The 21,551-nt window shown below is 46.2% G+C and overlaps 1 protein-coding gene and 1 pseudogene across 1 annotated transcript; both read right to left on the bottom strand.

The window, feature by feature from the left end:
* Positions 1-6,025: 6,025 nt before the first annotated feature.
* Positions 6,026-6,638, bottom strand: LOC135913090 (uncharacterized; annotated as a pseudogene).
* A 1,719-nt stretch (positions 6,639-8,357) lies between these two features.
* Positions 8,358-21,509, bottom strand: LOC135913119 (uncharacterized). The gene is made up of 2 exons (XM_065445801.2): positions 19,712-21,509; positions 8,358-9,105 (listed from the first exon to the last, which is right to left on the bottom strand). Exons 1-2 carry the CDS (start codon positions 21,386-21,388, stop codon positions 8,749-8,751), a joined length of 2,034 nt encoding a protein of 677 aa, XP_065301873.1. The 5' UTR covers positions 21,389-21,509; the 3' UTR covers positions 8,358-8,748.
* Between the last annotated feature and the right edge of the window lie 42 nt (positions 21,510-21,551).

Below are 21,551 nucleotides of genomic sequence, written 5' to 3'. Positions count from 1 at the left end.
TAACGAGCCGTCTAAAAGGCTCCGTAATGATAGGTACCAACTTCAACGGCGCCCTCGATTTGTCCCCTGGTTTGCCCACCCGCTGACAGGTGTCACATGTCTTCACAAAGTGGTCTGCGTCCCGAAAACACCCTGGCCAATAGTACTCTTGCAAGAGAGGGTCCTTAGTTTTATTAACTCCTAGGTGTCCGGACCACGAACCCCCATGCGACAAGCGCAACTGATCCTGACGATAGCATTGAGGCACGATCAGCTGATCGAACTCCACTCCCCTGCGGTCTAGATACTTCCGGTACAGGACCCCACCTCTTTCCACAAAGCGAGCATTTTTCTTGGCGATACCTTCCTTGACAATGCAGCGTATGTTTTCTAGGCTGCCATCCTTCTTTTGCTCGGCTATCAAAGCCGACCGGCTGACTTTTAGCAACCTATTAAGTCCGTCTGACGTAGGCGCGATGAGCAAATCTGCAGATAGCTCTTCTAACTTTCCCGTGTCGGGCATTTCCTCTCCAGTATCTGGTGCCTTTAAGGCTACAGGCTCAATTTTATTCAGTTCGGGCGTGCTCTGAATATCAGCTTGCTGCGCCTCTGACCCTTTCTCATCGTTCTACAACGTCGGCCCCGCAACTACCGCCTTTGCAGCGCGCTCCCGAACCTTCGATCTGGTTAAGGCCTGAACGCTAGCCTCACCAAACAAAAGCCCCTTCTCGCGCAGGAGGTGATCGGACCTGTTCGAAAATAGGTACGGGTACTGGGGTGGCAGCATAGATGACACTGCGGCCTCCGTCTCAAGTGCTCCGAAAGGTCCTTCAATAAGCACCTTTGCTACGGGCAGACACACGCTGTGAGCTTCCACGGCTTGCTTGATCCATGCGCACTTGCCCGTGAACATATCGGGTTCTACGTAAGAGGGGTGAACTACATCCATTGTAGCTGCGGAATCGCGAAGCACTCGGCACTCTTTCCCGTTCACGAGGAGGTCTCGCATGTAAGGCTCGAGAAGCTTCATGTTCTCGTCAGTGCTGCATAATGACAAAAACACGACTTTTGTTTTTGTTTCTGGACACTGCGCCGAAAAGTGACCCGGCTTCTGGCACGTATAACACACGCGCGCTTGCCTCGTCTCGAACCGCTTTCTGCGTTCGGCTGCGGCTGCCGCCGTCTCCTTAGGTTCGGTCGGACTGCTTTCACTCGCGTCCGCACTACGTGTGTCCCCCTTTGCTCTCATGGGCGTGAACTTTGGCCTCTCAAACTTAGAGCCAAATTCACCCTTTTGACCGTCCTTAGCTCCGCGAGCCCGACGCGTCACAAGCTCTTCGGCTAGCTCAGCGGCTCTAGCCACAGTACTAACATCTGGCCTATCCAAGACCCAGTGCCGCACGTTCTCAGGTAACCGACTATAAAACTGTTCCAGCCCGAAACACTGCAGAACTTTCTCGTGGTCACCAAACGCTTTCTTTTCTTTGAGCCACTCCTGCATGTTTGACATAAGCCTGTAGGCAAACTCTGTATATGACTCACTTTTACCTTTCTCATTTTCCCGAAACTTACGACGGAAAGCCTCCGCTGACAGCCTGTACTTTTTTAGCAGACTCGATTTCACTTTGTCGAAATCATCTGCCTCCTCTCTCTCCAAGCGAGCGACTACGTCGGCCGCCTCGCCGGGTAACAAGTGATCGAGCAAGCGCTGTGGCCACGTTTCCCGAGAGAACCCCTGCTTCTCGCACGTTCGCTCAAAGTTAACCAGGAACAAACCAATGTCCTCTCCAAGCTTAAACGGCCGCATCAGGTCAGTCATTTTGAACAATACTCGTTCTCCTGCACCGTGTGCCTGACTTCCATTACGAGCGCGTTCCATCTCTACTTCGAGACGCTTCATTTCCAAAGCGTGATCGCGCTCTTTTTCTTTCTCTTGTTGCTCTCGCTCTTTCTGTTCTTTAAGTTCGCGCTCCTGTCTTTTTGCCCTTTCCTCAATGGTCTCAAGGCATTCCGACAGCTCGTCATCCTCAGCTTCTAACTCAAGAATAGCCCTCAGCAGTTCTGGTTTTCTGAGTTTGTCTGAGACATCCAAACCCAACTCTCTTGCAAGCTCCAACAATTTCGGTTTGCGCAACGACTTCAAATCCATGGCTGCTCTGAATGCTGCTTTCTCTACTGCCTACTATTGTCTTGCCGCAAACTAACCCGGCAGCAACGACAACCACAAGTACCAGCTCTGTTTCTGACACTAACAAAAGCCTGGCAAAATTCAGAAGAAGAAAGTCCCGCACTCACCAAACCTCGCAGCGAAGAATTCAGCGCAGTCGTTCCGCTGCAGGCAACCAGTCATCACACAGGGCTCGTTGCACTGCTCCCGGATGGTCGTTGTGCTGCTCAGCATACAGTCAACCGCATATCTTCGCTGCTGGCCTCCGTTGTCGCGATCCCACCGCTGCCACCAGCTGTTGGAGCCTCAGTGCTGACGCCCGTTATTGCAAGTGGGTCGCAAGCCCCAAGGGTAGCGTTGGCCTGGCGGCCTGGGGCACAACTGGAAGCATCCGAAGGTCCTGGCAAAGCATGAGTCGACTGCTAACAGAACAACTTGTTTATTCTAGCATCGCAAAAGAGCGGCCGGTCAGGTCTACCGAAGTGGCGAGACGGGAGAGCACGTTACTCAACAGAAGAAATCGGAGCCTCACCTCTTGGCGTCCAGGAGCAGCTGCTTTTATACTCTTGGCGTCGCGGGCAAGAAGGAAGGTCACGGGATGACACCACGTGACAGCGAGGCACGGACGGACTGAGAGACATGTAGAGACGAGTGTAGTGACGCATCAGCCGGGCCGGCGCCGGTCAGACCTCCTCGCTTCACACTTGGGGAGCTCCTCTCCCCGGCTGCCGCGCTTTGACAAGCGTGGGCACACACACACACACGCACACACAAAGACACGTGGCACTGAACATGCCGGGACGCGCTCGGCGGGGATGCGTCGCGGCCGCTCCGAACGGGCCAAAATGTCCGCCGCTTTGAACGAAGCCCCGGCGTCCGTTGCATCTGCGCCGGCTACACCGCGCGTCGTAGGCGAAACGTAACAACCTCCAGTTGACGTCAAACGTCACTCCAGCATGGCTTCAAAATTAAACGTCTTCAGCCAAAGCTGGATGATAGCAGTAAGGGTCACTTGTTGAATCAGAGCCGGAACAGAGGACAAGGAAGAAGTTTGGTGTGCAACTCACTTTCTTTTGAATGCACACTCACAGGAGAAACATTGATGTGAAATTCCTAGCTGCACCGGTATACTCCCACACAGTTTATATAAACATATGTATGTGTGTGTATATATATATATATATATATATATATATATATATATATATATATATATATATATATATATATATATATATTGTGGGGTTCTCACACCGTACTCTTGGGACAAAGGAACGGCAACACAGTAGTGCAAACAATCACAAGGGCATTTATTGCACCTTTCATAGATCAACGCCAGCTAGCCGAGTTGCTATCCACAAAACATGCCGATGGGCGCGCGACGAATCTAGAAGTCCGACTCACCGCGACCGGAAAACGAGCGAATATGTTCGCCCCATGCTGGATCCCAACGCCTGGTCGTTCGCGTGTACGGTCACGCCAATGGTAGCGCGTTGGAAGGCGGCCACGCGAGGCCGTCTCGCAGAAGCATGGGTCGCCGCGCGCGCGCGGGCCGTCCACGCCGTGCGCCGAACCGCCGGGAAAGAGGAAGCGCCTTGTCTCCCGGCGCCCCAGTAACCCCGCCTGTCGGCGGCGCTAGCAGCGCAATACTCGCGCCCTCTCCCGCACTGCGCTTCAACCACATCGACCGCCGCGGGCATCACGCAGGCCACGCGGCGAAGCCGCATTACAGGAGACGAGCTATGCGGGAAAAACATCGGGACGCGCGAGAGTCGCGCATCCCCACAATACACACACACACACACACACACACACATATATATATATATATATATATATATATATATATATATATATATATATATATATATATATATATATATATATATATATATATTGTGGGGATATATAACCTATACATGTATATATACCTATACCTATAACCTATATGTATGTATATATATATATATATATATATATATATATATATATATTACGTACATAAACATATAAAGTTTTATAAAAATATAAACAGGCCTGATTGTTTGAACATTCTTGCGGCCCCGCCTGTGTCAAACCTGTTTGACATCCCGTGAGGACTGCTTGCTCATATGTTTCTCACGAAGTCACAGGTGGCTTGGAGTGATGCTAATTTCCAGCATTTTCTCTGGAGTAACCCACAGGCAGAAAACCTACTGCTGTAAAAGTTTCCACAAAATAATTTTTCTTTTCATTCGGTACCATTATTCTAGGTGTACTTTGCACATTTTGATGAAAAATGAACATTTCCTTCAGGCGTTTTTGTGGCTCGCCCTTGCAAGGTAATGTCAATCAAGGATGACGTCAAACTCTTACACTTGCACTAGCTGAAGCTGCAACAACTCGTATCTAGGCTCCTTGCCTTCTCTTGCAGATAAACAACAATGCTAGGCAGACATTAGTGGCAAGAAAATATTAAACGATAATTTTTCTAATTACCTAAAGTGTGCCAATTTGACTTTTCAATAGCTCGCTTAAGGTACTTGTAACTGCAGAACTGTAACCAAGGAGAGGGGAAGCCACACCAGCTTACCAGAAGTGCTAACACTAGCCCAATTTTCAAGATATCTGTCCTCAAAAGCTGCTAAGGAATGCCTTAGTGTTACAGTTAACATCATCTTAAACTTGTTCTGGTCTCACATTCCGACTCAAGTTCTGGTCCACATTTTTGGGCATGGGCTTCCCACTTCTGACACCGTGTTCGGTCTGAAAACTGAGGGATGAGGCAGACAAGTAGCGTACGAAAACCAAAGAATGTTTGTTTCCCGTCTCGAGGCCCTTATGTATCGTGCCCCAACGTACTGTGATGCCCCCTACGGCTGCTGCGTACAAGGCTCACAAGTGGCGACCTCTATAAAACTAAGAGCCACACTTTTGGGAAACTTAAACGAACACTTACAAGAAAAATGATTTCATTTGTATCAGTAAGCAGCCCTTCTAGAAAACAAAAAAGAAAAGCCACTCTTACCCCAAGAATAGGCTTGATAAGCCAGAAAAAGCCGCAAGAACAAAAAATGGGTGTTGATGCCGCCTTGAAGTTCCTGCAGCAGCTTGCCATTACATCACAGAATTTGACAGCATGGTTGACGTCAAACTCTTACACTTGCACTAGCTGAAGCTGCAACAACTCGTATCTAGGCTCCTTGCCTTCTCTTGCAGATAAACAACAATGCTAGGCAGACATTCATTCATTGGTAAAAATTGACGACATTGTATTCTAAAGAAGATAAAGATCGCACCTGGCTAGTTCTGTGCACTTTTGCTGAGCCAATAAGGCCCAAATAGGAAAGAATACTGCGACGTCACACTAACGGACCAGCGCCGTGATTTCAGCACGAAATTACAAAAAAGAACTTGAACTTTGACCTTCACTACGTCCACTAATAATCAACCTACTATAGCGAAATTAGCGAGTATAGTTTTCCAAGAGTGCTTTGTCGGCATGAACTGTTTCAGTATTTCCCTTAACCGTCCCTATAATTGTGCCTAACTGTGTTCAAGTTTAACCCTTTACTGCACAATTTTTTTCTTTTGCCTAAAATTATTCATGTCGTTGCAGGGAACCATAACAACAGCTGTACTAACAAAAACAATATCTTCAGTGGACTTTTATAGTTTGTATTGGCAGAAAAAGGGTACGTTGCATATTTGCAACAACGTGCACATAAAGAAAAAGTTGAGGAAAGCCCGGCTTATTGTGTTTCAAACTGTAACATGCATTTGCATGATAATCAGCAAGGGGGAACACATTGTACAATAAAAGGCTATTTCACTTGCTTGCTTGAAAAGGTTGGTTCTATACCTTGAGCAGTAATCAGTAAGTAATGAGAAACGGTGGACTCATTTTGTAGTGTGGTACACAAAAAAGCAATTGGTCTTGTTTGTGGAACAGAGATGCACTCCACACTTAACACAGTAGCTCATGGAGATTCCTATGCAGCCAGGAAGCTTGCAGCGCTGCCGCTTCTTGCTCCAAAGAACCCAGTGAACCAATTAGCACTGAACCCAATTAGCACTGAGACAAAGCTTCGTAGATCAGAAATAATACATGATCTCTAGCCAGGCATCCTGAGTTGGAGTTGATGGTCCCTTTTTCTTCTCATCACAGGCTTGTTCTATTGACTCATTGCTAGGCCTTCCTCGCTTTTTCAGCGCCGTCTTCCCAGCCTTGCAGAGTGATGCAGCCAAGTCCATCTTGAACTCAGCCAACGGAAGTAGCCTTTCAGTGTGCTGATCGCGTTTTTTCATGATGTTCCTCTTGTAAAGCAACCAAGCATTTGCAGCTGTCAAGTCAAGGATGTGGAGAAAAACACAAAAATAATCTTTTCGACTTTAGGTAGGGACGGTAAATGGAGATGACGGAGTTCAAAAGGTCGACGCCTCCCATGTTCTTGTTGTAGATGGTGATCACTGCAGGGCATGGTATCTCACTCTGCTCTTTTTTTTAACGATTATACCTTGATGCACTACCTTTGAATGGTATGATCTGTTCATCAATAGACAGATGCTCTTCAAGAGGCACAAGCGACAACTGATCATTGATTGTATCAATGACAGAACGCACTTTCGTAAGCCGATCTCTTCCTGGCGCGTCCTTTGGGCCGAGAGTACTATTGTCAATGAAGTGGGTGTTATGCTTCAGTTTTTCAAAGCGACCCACAGGAAAGTTGTCAGCCACTTGGCTAACCCTGGTTTCTGCACTCCAGTAGCACCTCGAGTTCCTTATTTGAGTGATCGACATCCACATGCGGCACGTCCCAATAAACACTTCCATATCTCCTGCGGTGGTACAAAGGGCCTGACTCGCGTCTTTCTGGAGCGCATACAAATTGCTCTGATCTGCAATTAGCCAAATCAGCGAGCCGTGGAAGAGAAACTTGAAGTATTGGAATGGTGTCTCTAGTTGTGAAATGTACCTTTGAAGGTAACTTTGTCCGGAGAACTGAACTGTCTCCGGATCTCTCACTAGGTTCGCCTTCTTCCAAATTATCTTTCTCTTAGCTTGTGTAGGGCGGTGGTCAGGTGTCGTGCCATTTGCTGTACCTTCATCCTCGTCAGAGCATGCACTCGATTCGCTTGTGCTGTTACTTAGCTTTTCGAGATCAGGTCGAACATCTGCAGCCCAAACAGACAGCAATATACAGAGAATAAAATAAGCGGTAAAACAAAGCGAAATGCAGATATAGAAAACAAGGTGCCTCTGTAAAGAAGGCGGAATCACTATGCACGGTGTCTTCTGGTTATAACCAAAAAATTATAACGCAGGAGCACAGATATAAGGGTGAAGCCGTATCGATGCGAGACAGCAGCACAAGCGCACACACACCCTAATAAAATAATTCGGGCATTCCACCAGGCAACACATTTCACACACGATAAATCCAAACAGACTTACACTCGGGGTCATCGTCACCCCCGGAAAGTTCACTGTCTTGGCTATCCGATGGAGCTGCTCGGCAATAAAAGCGTTTAGGATCCATTTCTAGTTCGAGAACAAGAAACAAATCCAGTGAGCACGTTGTTGCAAATATGCAACGTAGTAACTTGCCGTCGTGAGAAGCAAACTATTGCGAGAAAAAAATGTTTTTTGCCATCTAAACGATTAGGAGGATGTATTACACAGCTTAAAATTTTTTTTCACAGGATATTCCGTTCAGAAAGGCATTTATAACTGGCAAAACTTACCTGTATAGCTACGTGCTGGCGCGAGCAGCGTGCACCATGTTTATTTGGCAATAGTTGCGCAGACTGAACACAGAGGGCAGAAAATGAAGGTGCGTTTTTCAAACTATTGTTGCAGAAATGCAACACTATGTACAGGAAGAACTAACTGAACTTAGATTTTGTATTTATGGCCGTTTATCGGTATGTTGCATATATGCAACAAGGTGCAGTAAAGGGTTAAAAGTGTCTCTTTAATGTCAAGGCATTTCTTAGCACATTTTAAGTTAAGGTCATATATCTTGAAAGTGCTGCTAGTCTCAGGAGTTCTATTACCGAGACATGGCTTGACGACTGCCCCACTTCAGTTTCGCATTGCAATATGTTCCCTGAGGTGAACAGTTAAGAAGTTATTTAGCACATTTTAGGTAATTAGCGAAATTATTCTTTCTGCTAATGTCTGCTTATCCAGATAGGCTTTCTGAAAAAGAAAGGCAGGGGCCCAGATATTCAATTTTATTTTTATTGTGCCATATAAGAAAAAAGCACCTGGTATATGATACATGGCTTGCACAGCTCATAAAATACCACCTCGTTCTTTTTCTCTTTTGGAAGACAGAGCTTTAGTCTAACATTTTTGGCCAAGAAGAAGGGCTCAGCAAATTGTTTTGCAAGATGTTCATGCAGTAATAAAAGGTTAAAGTAATAACTAAAATTATGACAACTTCAATACAAGAAAGAAGGCCACAGATTAGGAGGCCAAGTCACTTCTTTTTTCATATTATACTTCACGTGGTACATTTCACAATGCACTATCATCAAAGTCACCAGTGCAAATTTCAGAACATTGCATCGTGTCTTTTCACCGGAGCGGCGATACAGTAAGGTGTTTGGAAGAACGTTCACTGCAAAGCACTTCTGTCACCTTCGTTGGCACCCTGTTCAAGGTGGCGCAACATCCATTCCAGTGCCATGGCCACAACAGGGTCAGTGACCCCTCCTGGCTGGTCCGGAAGTGGTGCATCGTGGAAGGCCAGAAAGGCGCTGAGCGATACGGCTGCCCGCGCGGACTGGGCGTACCAGCTTGTGAGAGGGCACGTACACTGCGGCGGGCATGTGTCGTGTGGCGGTCGGCTCTTCCCTTCCTCGAGAGCGGCGAGGAGCCTGGAGAGCTCCCGTTGCACATTCTCCACTTCGTCATCCAAAGTGGAGTCCTCGTCGGAGTGCCCGCTGCTGCTCGACATCGTAACTGTGGTTGCCTGGAGAGAGATCGAACAGACAATGTCAGCGGGAGGGCAAAGAGCTGCCCACAGTAAAACTTTATTTCAGTGTACTAAATCGTAAAAATAAATAATGCAGTCTGAATGAAGCAGCTGAATGTTTTGATATTTCTGCTACTCAAAACTACATTTGGGTCAACTTGCATGCGCACTAAAATGAAAGGTGAAAGGCAGCTGTTTACTCACGACAAAAAGGCCTCATGCAATTATTAGAACCCCGCTTTCCAGACCACCAAGACATGACCTTACATGGATAATCACCATGAACACCGCCCTACTTCATTCCACCGCAACCACAGGGCAACATTCTCAGATCTAAGGCAAGATGTATGCATCATTGTCCCAATGTGGAATACAGCAGAAAATTTATTGATGCAGTCTTTCATTTCCCTGAGAATGCCATCCGTGCAGTGCTTGGAAAGGTACGAAGCATGCCGAGGCTTCGACGAGATCACAGGTTAATGCAGTTCCATGAGTGGATTGGCTGAAGATCAGAAGCCATACCTAGCAATCGGTAAGGCAGAAAATGGAAGCCACACAAAGGGTTTTAGCACAGATATAAGCTCCTGCAAATGCTAGACAAACTGAGAGGCCAATAATGACTGGTGAACCACATAGGGCAAAAGACAAACAGAGGCCAATAATGACTGGTGAACCACCTAGGCCAAGCCACAAGCCCCCCTGCGCTCCTTGTTTTGGCAAATGACATCTACTGTATTTGCGGTTGCTCAAAAAGGGGCACGAAATGTACCATGAAAGCACACAGTGCTCTTGAACATGCTACCCTTGTGGTGCTATGCAGCTTTGGCTCTATCGGACAGATATGTGTCCTAGCAGTGGGGTCACAGAAAACTATGACCGCGACCGTACCTTGGCAAGGGCGAAGCGCAAAAATGCTCGTGTGCCTACATATTGAGGTGCACATTATAAAAGAACCCCAAGGGGTGAAAATTAATCTATGAGGCATGCTTCATAATCACTGTGGTTATAGCTGCAAAAAGGCAGAATTTTTAGAATTTAAAATTAAGCCTCATTTGTAATTAATGTGAGTTATACATTGAAAAGAAAAGGCCACATCTCCTATGCTTTTACATGCTTTAATGTCTGTTCAATATGCAAGTGTTTGTGCAGCATGCTGCCTCCATCACCATACCTGCCAATCTTTAATTATAGTGTGCATGTTTTTGACTGTGATGTGGTCATCATTGCTGAGTCACTGAAGTCATTGTCTTCATGCCTGCATGATTTGAAATGAAAATACTTTCTGGGACTACAAATTGACGAGCAGGAGCTAAAGACTTGTGAAAAGAGCTTTCCCTACATTCTTGCTTGACTTGGTTGGCAGACCGTCATGAAGGGTATTTCAAGCTCGAAAAATAGCAAGCGAAACTCGAGCAACGGATGAGGACCACACATAAGGCGGGGAGATGACAGCATGGATTAGAGATTAAACACCATCAACTGGCACTGCTGAAATTAGGTGGACCAAGTGAAGATGGGCAGGACATGCAATGCATAGGCATACATGCCAACCTGCAAAACTTCAATTTGTAAGGAATCTCTTGAATGTGATCGAGGGGGGGAAAGGGGGAATATGGCACACAACTTTTTTAGTCGTGCCCTGAGCACGTCCTTTGTGGGGGTATATGTGCATTTTATTAACGATGATTTACCTTTAGATTGAGCACACAAGCAACGGTAAATTTAGAATAGCAGAAAGAAGCATGCTAAAATTGTCTTTAGATCACAGTGAGTGCTTCAGTGACTTGAGTACTATCGATGTCACTTGCTTCCAAAACTTGTAGCAACTTACTTGAAGCAAGTACTACTCCTCTGTTTCCCGACCAGAATTTCAACGGTAAGGTTGGAGATCAATGAACAAAAGTTTTTTGCAAAGTTTTTTTTTTAAGGTAACATTTGTAAAATCACAGAACGAGCTGAAATTTGTAATATTTTTGAACAATTGGAGAGAGTTTACAGGTATGCATAAGGAACATAACCTGCACTCTGTCAGCGGTACCACAATGCATGCCAAGTGAGACTAAATGCAGTTGAAAACAGCAACGGATTTAGTACTAGAGTAAGATTAGGAAAGTTGCAGGCATAGGATGTAATCGGCTGATGCAAGGAAGGTATAAGTGGGAGAGGGCTTTGTTCTACACTGGGCAGACATGCTGCTGGTGAGTGATCAGTGTGTGACCACCACCTAGGCTATCAAATGAAACTCTCCAGAAAAAAGAGGTAAGGATGCATTTTACAGGCATTTTCAAATCACTAATGCTCACTCACCAATATGCTTGAAATTGAAGTAGTAATTTGCTGTACCACACCAATGTTCACCTAATGATCTGAACTTAAAGGCTAACGAAAAATACCTGAAAGCATGCTCAGGACATCCTAGAATGTCACAGACAATCATTGAAAAATTAAATAGGTAGAGGTGTAGGTTAAAGAAAAAAATTCGGCAGAACCCATCTCATGATGACTGTCAATGACAAGCATTTAGCATTAGCATTGAATCACATAGCCACATAATGTATTGCCACCATCAAAACGTGTCGTGTCTGAGGCATGTACTGCAGTGGAACTCCTCTTTCGTGCTTTGCTAGAAACACTCGGCAGCATCTAGGGCGGCCAACACGAAGCCTGAGGTGGATCCGAAATGCATGGCGCACCGGTGCATGCGAATGCTGAGAAACGCATCATTATGGCAACCGGGCTCCCTGTCGTGCTTCTTTTTGGACGTGCTGCACCATTTAGTGGTGCTGCTAAGAGTCTGCACATAGCCTCCAAGACGAAGGGCGCGCCGTGCCGGTGCTTCTAAACATTGAAAATTGTCCCCTCACTCACCGCACACACTTGGTGACCAATGTTGACGAGAGGTTCATTGAAGAGCGGCACAATACTCGGTGCATTCGTGGTGCAGCTTGCTAAAGCATTGGCACGAAATACATCCATTGAAAAGCGGCACGTACTCAGTGCACTTGTGTACCCAGTGTCGAGTTGCTGTTCTTGAGGAACCCTTGTGATGAGAGTTCGATTCCACTTGGCATCGGGGAAATTTAGGGATTTTTTAGTTCTCGCAGAGGCGAACTATCCCAGTGGCACATACCTAGTTGCAAAAGTTGGCGTCAAAGATGTTCATTGAAGGGCAGCACACACACCAGCTGGCACACATACCCAGTGACCGCAGTTGGTGTCAAAGAGGCTCACTGAAGACCAACACAGCCCAAGCGGCACCAAGTTGGCGTCAAAGAATTTCATCGAACAGCAGTGCCTGCCTAGTCCCACATCCACAATGGCCCATGCGGGCATGAAAGAGCTTCGATGAAGAGAGGCATGTGAGTACACACTGGCACATACAAAGTGACCCAAGTTGATTCGATGGTTTGTCTCGACACGTGTTACCTCAGCACAGCAGCCCGACGTGCTAAACGTTCCAACCATGGAGTACCCAGTGACCCAAGTAGGAGAGAAAATGGCTAGATACTAACATACACAAACAAACATACATAGATAGCCTCCCCGGAAAATGCATGAAGCCTGAAGGAATGTAGATAGTCATTTTGCCAAGTGCGAGTGCATGCCATTGTTAAACAGTACATCTACTCTCGTAATGTGCAACGGCCAACATACTTTTGAAATCTCTGAAGCATATATGCTGTTCTTTTGAGTGGTTGCTCGTGTGTGAGCATTGTTAAGAGTACTTCGATATCACACTTCCCAGGGGCCATCCATCTATATTTCCATCAACTCGTCCATTCGTCTATATATCTATGTTTGTACCTAATCATTTTCACACCTGCCTGGGCCACTGGGTGGTCAATGGTTGAATAGGTAGTGCATCAGGCAGCTTTGCTGGGGTAACATGGTTCGACCAACATGGGTCACTCAGTATGTGACAATGTGTACCTACACTCCATCTCAAAAGCTGGTTGCAGTACTATGGAAGCTATGCGAATTCTTAGCTAAAATGAAGGCCGAATGACCCTTGAGATGTGCTATCTGCACTGCATCGTCTGCTCACCACCCTGTTACATGCTCACTGGTTGGTGAATTGTCGCAAAAAATGTTTTGACCTCGTAACCGAAAGCTGTGTTTACAGACATGCTACAGCATTGCTTCCCTTTACCCGTACACTTTCCCTGCAGTTACCTTGCAGTCTCCTTAGCAAGTAGTATGGGAGAATGCCCTTACAAATGTTCATCTGCACCGCAGCGCCTGCTAAACATCTACTTGGCATTTGCTCGCTACTGTCATCATGCACCATGCTAGAGCAGGGTAGTAAATTAATGACGCAGTCAAAAATTAGGCTTTTATAGCATTCCGCAATGTCAACGCATCATCAATCCTAATGCTGTGGCGTGATCGACTAAATAGAAATCAAATCAGTTTTACAGCTTGATGCCGTATCTAGAGTCCTAGCAGTGTGAAAACAGCTGATCACAATAATTACAACAAAACGTACCTAATGATTTGACCTCAGCTTGAGATGAGACTTAGCAATGACGGATTTTTTTGCTTGTTTCTTGCTGACAGGGCAGAGAGCCAGTAATAAGCCCGAATTCGGATCAAAGCGGGTGGTAACACAACCGGCCATTCCAGCACAGGGTTGCATTGAACAGTCCAACCATTGCTATTTTGGTCCTGCCAGGCCCGGGCAGCTGTTTCTTTGCTTGCTTCAGGTTGCCCATGACTTGTTCATCATAGAGGCTTGTAGGTATAGTTACATCTGCACCAGTGTCCACCTTGGGCTTCATTGGCAAGCCTCTGAGTGTCACACAGATTTTTGGTGTTGGTGTGTCAATTGTCCCAAGTAAACCTCTTTCAAAACAGCTCGGTCTGTGCTCTTTTTGCTTTTTTGAAAGCAGATAAGCATACGGCACCAAAGTGACCCTTCTTGCAGTAGGCAATGCATGTTTTGCCATTTGCTGGGTACATAGTGCGTGATGGTGGGTGCTTGCAGGTCGGTGCGGTTTGATTGTGCTGGTTTTTTCGAGAGTTCCGATTTGACTTTCTTTTGCTCTTCGAGTCGCATGGCGTCTACAGCTGCAGGTGACTATAGTTGCGATCATAGGTCATATTTCTGCTCCTTGATTGTTTCCATAATGCGAGCAGCGATGACGGCAGCTTCCAGACTACGCTCGCCGTTAAGTTCCAGCTTCTCGCTTAACTGAGTGTCCATGAGACCAGATGGCTCAATGTGTCTAGAAAGAAGTGCAGGAGAGGAGCCCAGTCAGGGCACGTACCCGAGTAGAGGGCCCGGTGGGGGGGCGCCTCCCCCCCCACATAATTAGGTGGCGTACCCCCTCTCCCCCCCGCCACCACTCCTCAACCATACTCCTAAAGCGTCACCAAATCAGTCTTGAGACTTGACAGCTATTTGGCGGTCAACAGTGGACTGCTGTTACAATATTATTGTGGCCGCGGTGTCGAAGCAATCGCTGAACGGGTCGAGGAAAAGGCCACTGAACTAAGGGTGTGAAGCGGCTTGATTTTCTCTCAGATAAAAGATGGTGGAATGTTTTGCCTCGCTCATTATTTCGATTCCTGTTTCAAAATCTCAAGGTGCTGCCGCTGGAAAGGCCCCACTGATATCTTTTCAACAATCTGCATTTCACAGCCATCCCCAAAAAAATCAAAATTTCAATCAGACCCTGCAATAACCGTTCAACCCATAAGAAATATGAATGTCACTCGTTACATCGTCTGGTTTTTTTCCTTAATTGTAGAGCACTTTTCATGCAAAATTGGCAACAGGAGAAAAGAGTTGCAAGAACGTGAAATATTAAGCGATCTACTAAGGGAGGGAATCGAGGAAACAGCCAAACAGGAAGGAAGAGCAATAATTAACAAATTTAATTTATGCACGAAAATACTTTCATTTAAAAAGGAAGTAGAGAAAATGCCGCCGGAAGTGAAGAAGGGCTCCCTGTATTTTGAATGACACTTCCACAGTTATCATTCAAGCCGCCTGACGTAGCCACTTCTTTGCTGTGCTTATGTGCATGTTTTTCTAACCTTCCACAGGGGCGCAGTACGTCAAGAACCGCAGCGTTGAGCACTCTACGTGGTTGTACAGGACTGGTGGCCACGCTTCATTACGCAACTTCCCAAATAACGATACGAGTCGGTTTTCGGACCTAACTTGGTAGAGCACTAAACGAGAGATATAAAAGAACTGATTATTCTGCAAATATATCTTTCTCGATAATTCGTCTAGAGCTGATTAGAAAAACACTACCAGAAATCTTCATTTTATGCTTTCGTTTGTTTACTTGTTCTTGGCTGTTTCCTTCCTGCATTTCTTTCCTGCTTGAGCCAATTTGATGTAGTTCCTGGTTTTCCATGTAAAGAATATGCGTATATCACAGGCGTGCTTGTGAAATACACCTTATTTAATTTCTCTTTTGTGGGTTTACGCAACTTTAAAGCAAACGGTGGGAATAATTAACATTCCTACTAGTAAAAGTATGCTCCCCCCCCTCCCTTCATTTGCATAGAAAAGTTACCTTGGGTACATGCCTCATACATAACTCGTATCAACGGTGGCAAAACGCTGTGTCGCTATATTACGGTACTTCAACACTGAGTGCGTGACCATCACAAGTCGTCGTGAGATGGCTTCGGCGATTTTCCCCTTCCGCCCCAATAAAAATGCAGCTATTGTTGCTGAGCTTGAACCCTCGACCTCGAGCTCAGCAGAGCAATGCCGTGGCCACTGGGCTACTATAGTGGGTAACAGCAGTGTGGATTATAAAGTGGGCACAGGAATAAGACACCGTTATAGTCAAGCACAGGTGAAGCTGGACATGCCATGTAAAACAGAACTAATCATAAGTTACAGTAACAGTTACAGTAAGAATCACTGGCTCCGGACAGTCCTCCATTGGAATATGAACCTGGCACCGTTTAACGCTAGAACGTTATCTAGTGAGGCGAGTCTAGCAGTGCTATTGGAGGAATTAGAGGGCAGTAAATGGGATATAATAGGGCTCAGTGAAGTTAGGAGGCCAAAAGAAGCATATACAGTGCTAAAAAGCGGGCACGTCCTGTGCTACCGGGGCTTAGCAGAGAAAAGAGAACTAAGAGTCGGATTCCTGATTAATAAGAATATAGCTGGTAACATACATGAATTCTATAGCATTAACGAGAGGGTGGCAGGTCTTGTTGTGAAACTTAAGAGGTACAAAATGAAGACTGTACAGGTCTACGTCCCTACATCCAGTAATGATGACCAGGAAGTCGAAAGCTTCTATGAAGACGTGGAGTCGGCGATGGGTAGAGTGAAAACTAAATACACTATACTAATGGGCGACTTTAATGCCAAGGTAGGCAAGAAGCAGGTTGGAGACAAGGCAGTGGGGGAATATGGCATAGGCACTAGGAATAGCAGGGGAGAGTTATTAGCAGGACAGCAGGACAGGACAGGACAGCAGGACAGTTTGCGGAACAGAATAATATGAGGATAATGAATACCTTCTTCCGCAAGCGGGATAGCCGGAAGTGGACGTGGAGGAGCCCGAACGGCGACACTAGAAATGAAATAGACTTCATACTCTGCGCTAACCCTGGCATCATACAAGATGTGGACGTGCTCGGCAAGGTGCGCTGCAGTGACCACAGGATGGTAAGAACTCGAATTAGCCTAGACCTGAGGAGGGAACGGAAGAAACTGGTACATAAGAAGCCGATTAATGAGTTAGCAGTAAGAGGAAAAATAGAGGAATTCCAGATCAAGCTACAGAACAGGTATTCGGCTTTAATTCAGGAAGAGGACCTTAGTGTTGAAGCAATGAACGACAATCTTGTGGGCATCATTAAGGAGTGTGCAATGGAAGTCGGTGGTAACTCCGTAAGGCAGGATACCAGCAAACTATAGCAGGAGACGAAAGATCTGATCAAGAAACGTCAATGTATGAAAGCTTCTAACCCTACAGCTAGAATAGAACTGGCAGAACTTTCGAAGTCAATCAACAAGCGTAAGACAGCTGACATAAGGAAGTATAATATGGATAGAATTGAACATGCTCTCAGGAACGGAGGAAGCCTAAAAACAGTGAAGAAGAAACTAGGAATTGGCAAGAATCAGATGTATGCGTTAAGAGACAAAGCCGGCAATATCATTACTAATATGGATGAGATAGTTCAAGTGGCTGAGGAGTTCTATAGAGATTTATACAGTACCAGTGGCACCCACGACGATATTGGAAGAGAAAATAGTATAGAGGGATCGGAAATACCAAAGGTAACGCCGGAAGAAGTAAAGAAAGCCTTGGGAGATATGCAAAGGGGGAAGGCAGCTGGGGAGGATCAGGTAACAGTAGATTTGTTGAAGGATGGTGGACAGATTGTTCTAGAGAAACTGGCCACCCTGTTTACGCAATGCCTCGTGACCTCGAGCGTACCGGAATCTTGGAAGAACGCTAACATAATCCTAATCCATAAGAAAGGGGACGCCAAAGATTTGAAAAATTATGGACCGATCAGCTTACTGTCCGTTGCCTACAAACTATTTACTAAACTAATTGCAAATAGAGTCAGGAACACCCTAGACTTCTGTCAAGCAAAGGACCAGGCAGGATTCCGTAAAGGCTACTCAACAATAGATCATATTCACACTATCAATCAGGTGATAGAGAAATGTGCGGAATATAACCAACCCTTATATATAGCTTTCATTGATTACGAGAAAGTGTTTGATTCTGTCGAAACCTCAGCAGTCATGGAGGCATTACGGAATCAGGGTGTAGACGAGCCGTATGTAAAAATACTGAAAGATATCTATAGTGGCTCCACAGCCACCGTAGTCCTCCATAAAGAAAGCAACAAAATCCCAATAAAGAAAGGTGTCAGGCAGGGAGATACGATCTCTCCAATGCTATTCACAGCGTGTTTACAGGAGGTATTCAGAGACCTGGATTGGGAAGAAATGGGGATAAAAGTTTGTGGAGAATACCTTGGTAACTTGTGATTCGCTGATGATATTGCCTTGCTTAGTAACTCAGGGGACCAACTGCAATGCATGCTCACTGACCTGGAGAGGCAAAGCAGAAGAGTGGGTCGGAACATTAATCTACAAAAAACTAAAGTAATGTTTAACAGTCTCGGAAGAGAACAGCAATTTACAATAGGCAGTGAGGCACTGGAAGTCGTAAGGGAATACATCTACTTAAGGCAGGTAGTGACGGCGGATCCGGATCATGAGACGGAAATAATCAGAAGAATAAGAATGGGCTGGGGTGCGTTTGGCAGGCATTCTCAGATCATGAACAGCAGGTTGCCATTATCCCTCAAGAGAAAAGTATATAATAGCCGTGTCTTACCAGTACTCACCTACGGGGCAGAAATGTGGAGGCTTACGAAAAGGGTTCTACTCAAATTGAGGATGACGCAAAGAGCTATGGAAAGAAGAATGATAGATGTAACGTTAAGGGATAAGAAAAGAGCAGATTGGGTGAGGGAACAAACGCGAGTTAATGACATCTTAGTTGAAATCAAGAAAAACAAATGGGCATGGGGAGGACATGTAATGAGAATGAAGATAACCGATGGTCATTAAGGGTTACGGACTGGATCCCAAGGGAAGGGAAGCGTAGCAGGGGGTGGCAGAAAGTTAGGTGGGCGGATGAGATTAAGAAGTTTGCAGGGACGGCATGGCCACAATTAGTACATGACCGGGGTTGTTGAAGAAGTATGGGAGAGGCCTTTGCCCTGCAGTGGGCGTAACCAGGCTGATGATGATGACAGTAATGAAATGGATATTAAGGAATGGAAAGTGCAATTTAGTGCAACACAGAATTGGGTGACAATAAAATTAGGAAATTTGTGGGCCTATGGAGGAACACGCCGATGCAGGACAAAAGCAACTGGAGACATCTGAGGGAGACTTATTTTTTGACGAACTTAAACGCCAATGCCAATGTGTGAAGCGACACTGGGACACTTGAAAGAAACACTAAATCAGTTTAGCCTGATTAGTCATCCTGTCAAAACTCTCTTTTTAATAAGTTTAACTGTAATAAGTCAATCATTAAAAGAGAAATTGAAATTATAAGCTCCATCATCGAATTTCACGTCAGTACTCCAGTGCTGGTATGCCATTGTGGCATCACGGGTTGCAAAGTGTTTTTTTGTATTAGGCCTCATGTGGCACAGTAAACATTCCCAAGACTTGGTAAGTAAGGTTGTCGGCTCTTATAATCTAGTCCAGAGCTTCACTAATAAAAAATTAACTATATCAAAATCCATGACACCAAGACGAGCCAGTGCAACAATTTCTTGGCCCACCTGGCTTTTGTTTGCATCTTTTCTGGCTTGCCAAGTCTTTTCTCACAGCGAACTTCTTTCTTTAGGGTATCCCAATAAGTTAACTACAGTCCATAACATTTACCTTTACCTTGTGCTGGGCACAAAATATGCTGAGTTAACAAAGGCTAGCTACACATCATCCAATTACGTGATAGAGCAAGCTTCTTGACGTCTATTGGTGCTAAACGACCAGGGATACCACAACAGCAGTAGTTTCAAGCTCAATTTTTTGGCATGCGGCCAAGAATCTGATCAATGCCAGAAGGAAACTCACGTCATCTTGCTCTTCAGAGCTGACCTCAGATGAACGGCGAAGCGCAAATGCTTGCTCTGCAACCTTCCTAAGCAGGGTATCATCAGCACTGTCAAAACCCGATGTCCCACTGCCAATGCGTGGCAACGACTTCGGTTCCTTTTCACAACCTGCAGCTCGATGAGTGCTACTGAAGCGTGCATTCTCACTGGAAGATGGTAAAGTTTTATCACTCCTACGTAATGCGGGCACTCGCAATGCTTTCCTGTGTGTTTTCATCGCTGTTGAATCTGGCTCTATTTGCTGTTTTTGTGCCAACGGTACATTTTTGTCATCTTTCCCTATGCGGTCAGTGCCATGGGATGTACCGTCGCTTTCTGCTGTGTTGTAGACAGACTCGGGTGAAGAACGGAAGGCCTTTGTTGTCACGATGCCCTCAGTAGACTCCGAGTTTAGCAGCTCATCCAATTGGCCGTCAACATCAATCTGCCGAGCTGTGTTCAGCCGTTTACTTCGGGGCGATCGCAAAGGCCTTTGTCCGCTAAAAGCTTCTATGTGAGGAAATCTGTCCTTTGTTGCAGTCTCATTGTGAGTCGATTCAAATGTCGACTGTGTGTCCAAACGTGTGTTAAGGTTTGCGTGGGATCTGGTACTTCCTTGCTTTCTTATGGGCAACCGGAAGGACCTAAGCTTGCTGGCATGGGATATCTGCCCTTCAATGACTCCCGAGGCAGCCTTTTGGGTAGAGTCTGCAATGCCATCGTCGTGACTCTTCTTCCCACGGGCCGGGATATTACTTTTGTGCCTAGCGGAGCTTTCACTCGAGCTTTCCTTGCAACTGCCCGACAGTAAACGCTTCTTGCGTTTCATTTTGCGCCTTCTACTGGTATGTTTTCTCGCAGCGGGTGTGTCGCAGTCCTGCAAATAAGACGATGCACCTTGGCTTTCTGTTTCCGCAACAACTTCAGTATCGGTATCCCAGTTGTTTTCGACTCTACCGTCAATAGCCCCCCGCGGCTTCGGCAACTGTTCGTCATCGCTGCTGCTGTCTTCAACGATAACTGACCCACACGCCGAAGTGGCGCTCGACAAGGCTTCACGCGCTTGTTGTGCTTTGTGGGCGTGTCTCTTGACGAGGACTTTACTCGCGTCAGGTGACTCGTACAGGTGTTTCCACGGGAGTATTTTCTTCAGGTAATGCTGCTTCAAGGATTGCCACGAGTGACCGCCAGGCACCGCATAGGCCGCAGCCATTTCCTTGTATACCTCGTTGCCACGGACACAGACCCCGGGCTTCTTCGCTATGTACTTCGCCATCGCAATTTCTTCGCCAAGCGTGTACTCGCGTCTTGAGCGAACGGAGCGAAGTTTACGCTCCTTGCAGTCACCGTCGTCGTCTGTCTCCGCAGTTGATGCTCTCGGAATTTTGAATTCTTTCAGAGGAAAGAGCTTGTTGCTGGAAACGCAAGCACGTATGTAAGTGGCAGAGAAAGCGTCATCGGGGCCTTCCGTCGTTGTAATGCAAGTGGGCACCAAACGGACGGCGTCAGGATTCTTATCCGGCTGTAAAAGAACGCCGCCTCCATTTTCTATAAGCTCACGTATCTCCTTTCGCTCCGAGCAGGGCACCATAGAAAAGTACATGGGCCCGCCATCTGCTTTCACGAAGAGCGCTCGGCTGTGCCGATTACTGGTCATGGTAGGTTTCGAAGACTTCAGCGCACTCGCGCCTTCGCCGGTTCATGCACCCGCGCACAGAGTTTCTGCGCATGGCACATCGGGCTTCGGCCTTGGCGCCGCTTGGCGTGCATTGGCTACGCAGTGGATCTTTTCATTTTCTAGCTCAAAAATGTGGCCACCA

The sequence above is a fragment of the Dermacentor albipictus genome, chromosome 2 (genome assembly GCF_038994185.2).
Source record: "Dermacentor albipictus isolate Rhodes 1998 colony chromosome 2, USDA_Dalb.pri_finalv2, whole genome shotgun sequence".
In the NCBI taxonomy this organism is placed as follows: domain Eukaryota; kingdom Metazoa; phylum Arthropoda; class Arachnida; order Ixodida; family Ixodidae; genus Dermacentor; species Dermacentor albipictus.
This window is presented reverse-complemented; position numbering and strand designations above follow the sequence as displayed.

Excerpts from the sequence above, each read along its gene's own strand:
- LOC135913119 (XM_065445801.2), bottom strand. The coding sequence starts at position 21,388 with ATGACCAGTAATCGGCACAGCCGAGCGCTCTTCGTGAAAGCAGATGGC. Across the intron at positions 9,106-19,711 it reads GCTCTGAAGAGCAAGATGAC|GCAACCACAGTTACGATGTC; the intron begins GTGAGTTTCCTT and ends ATCTCTCTCCAG.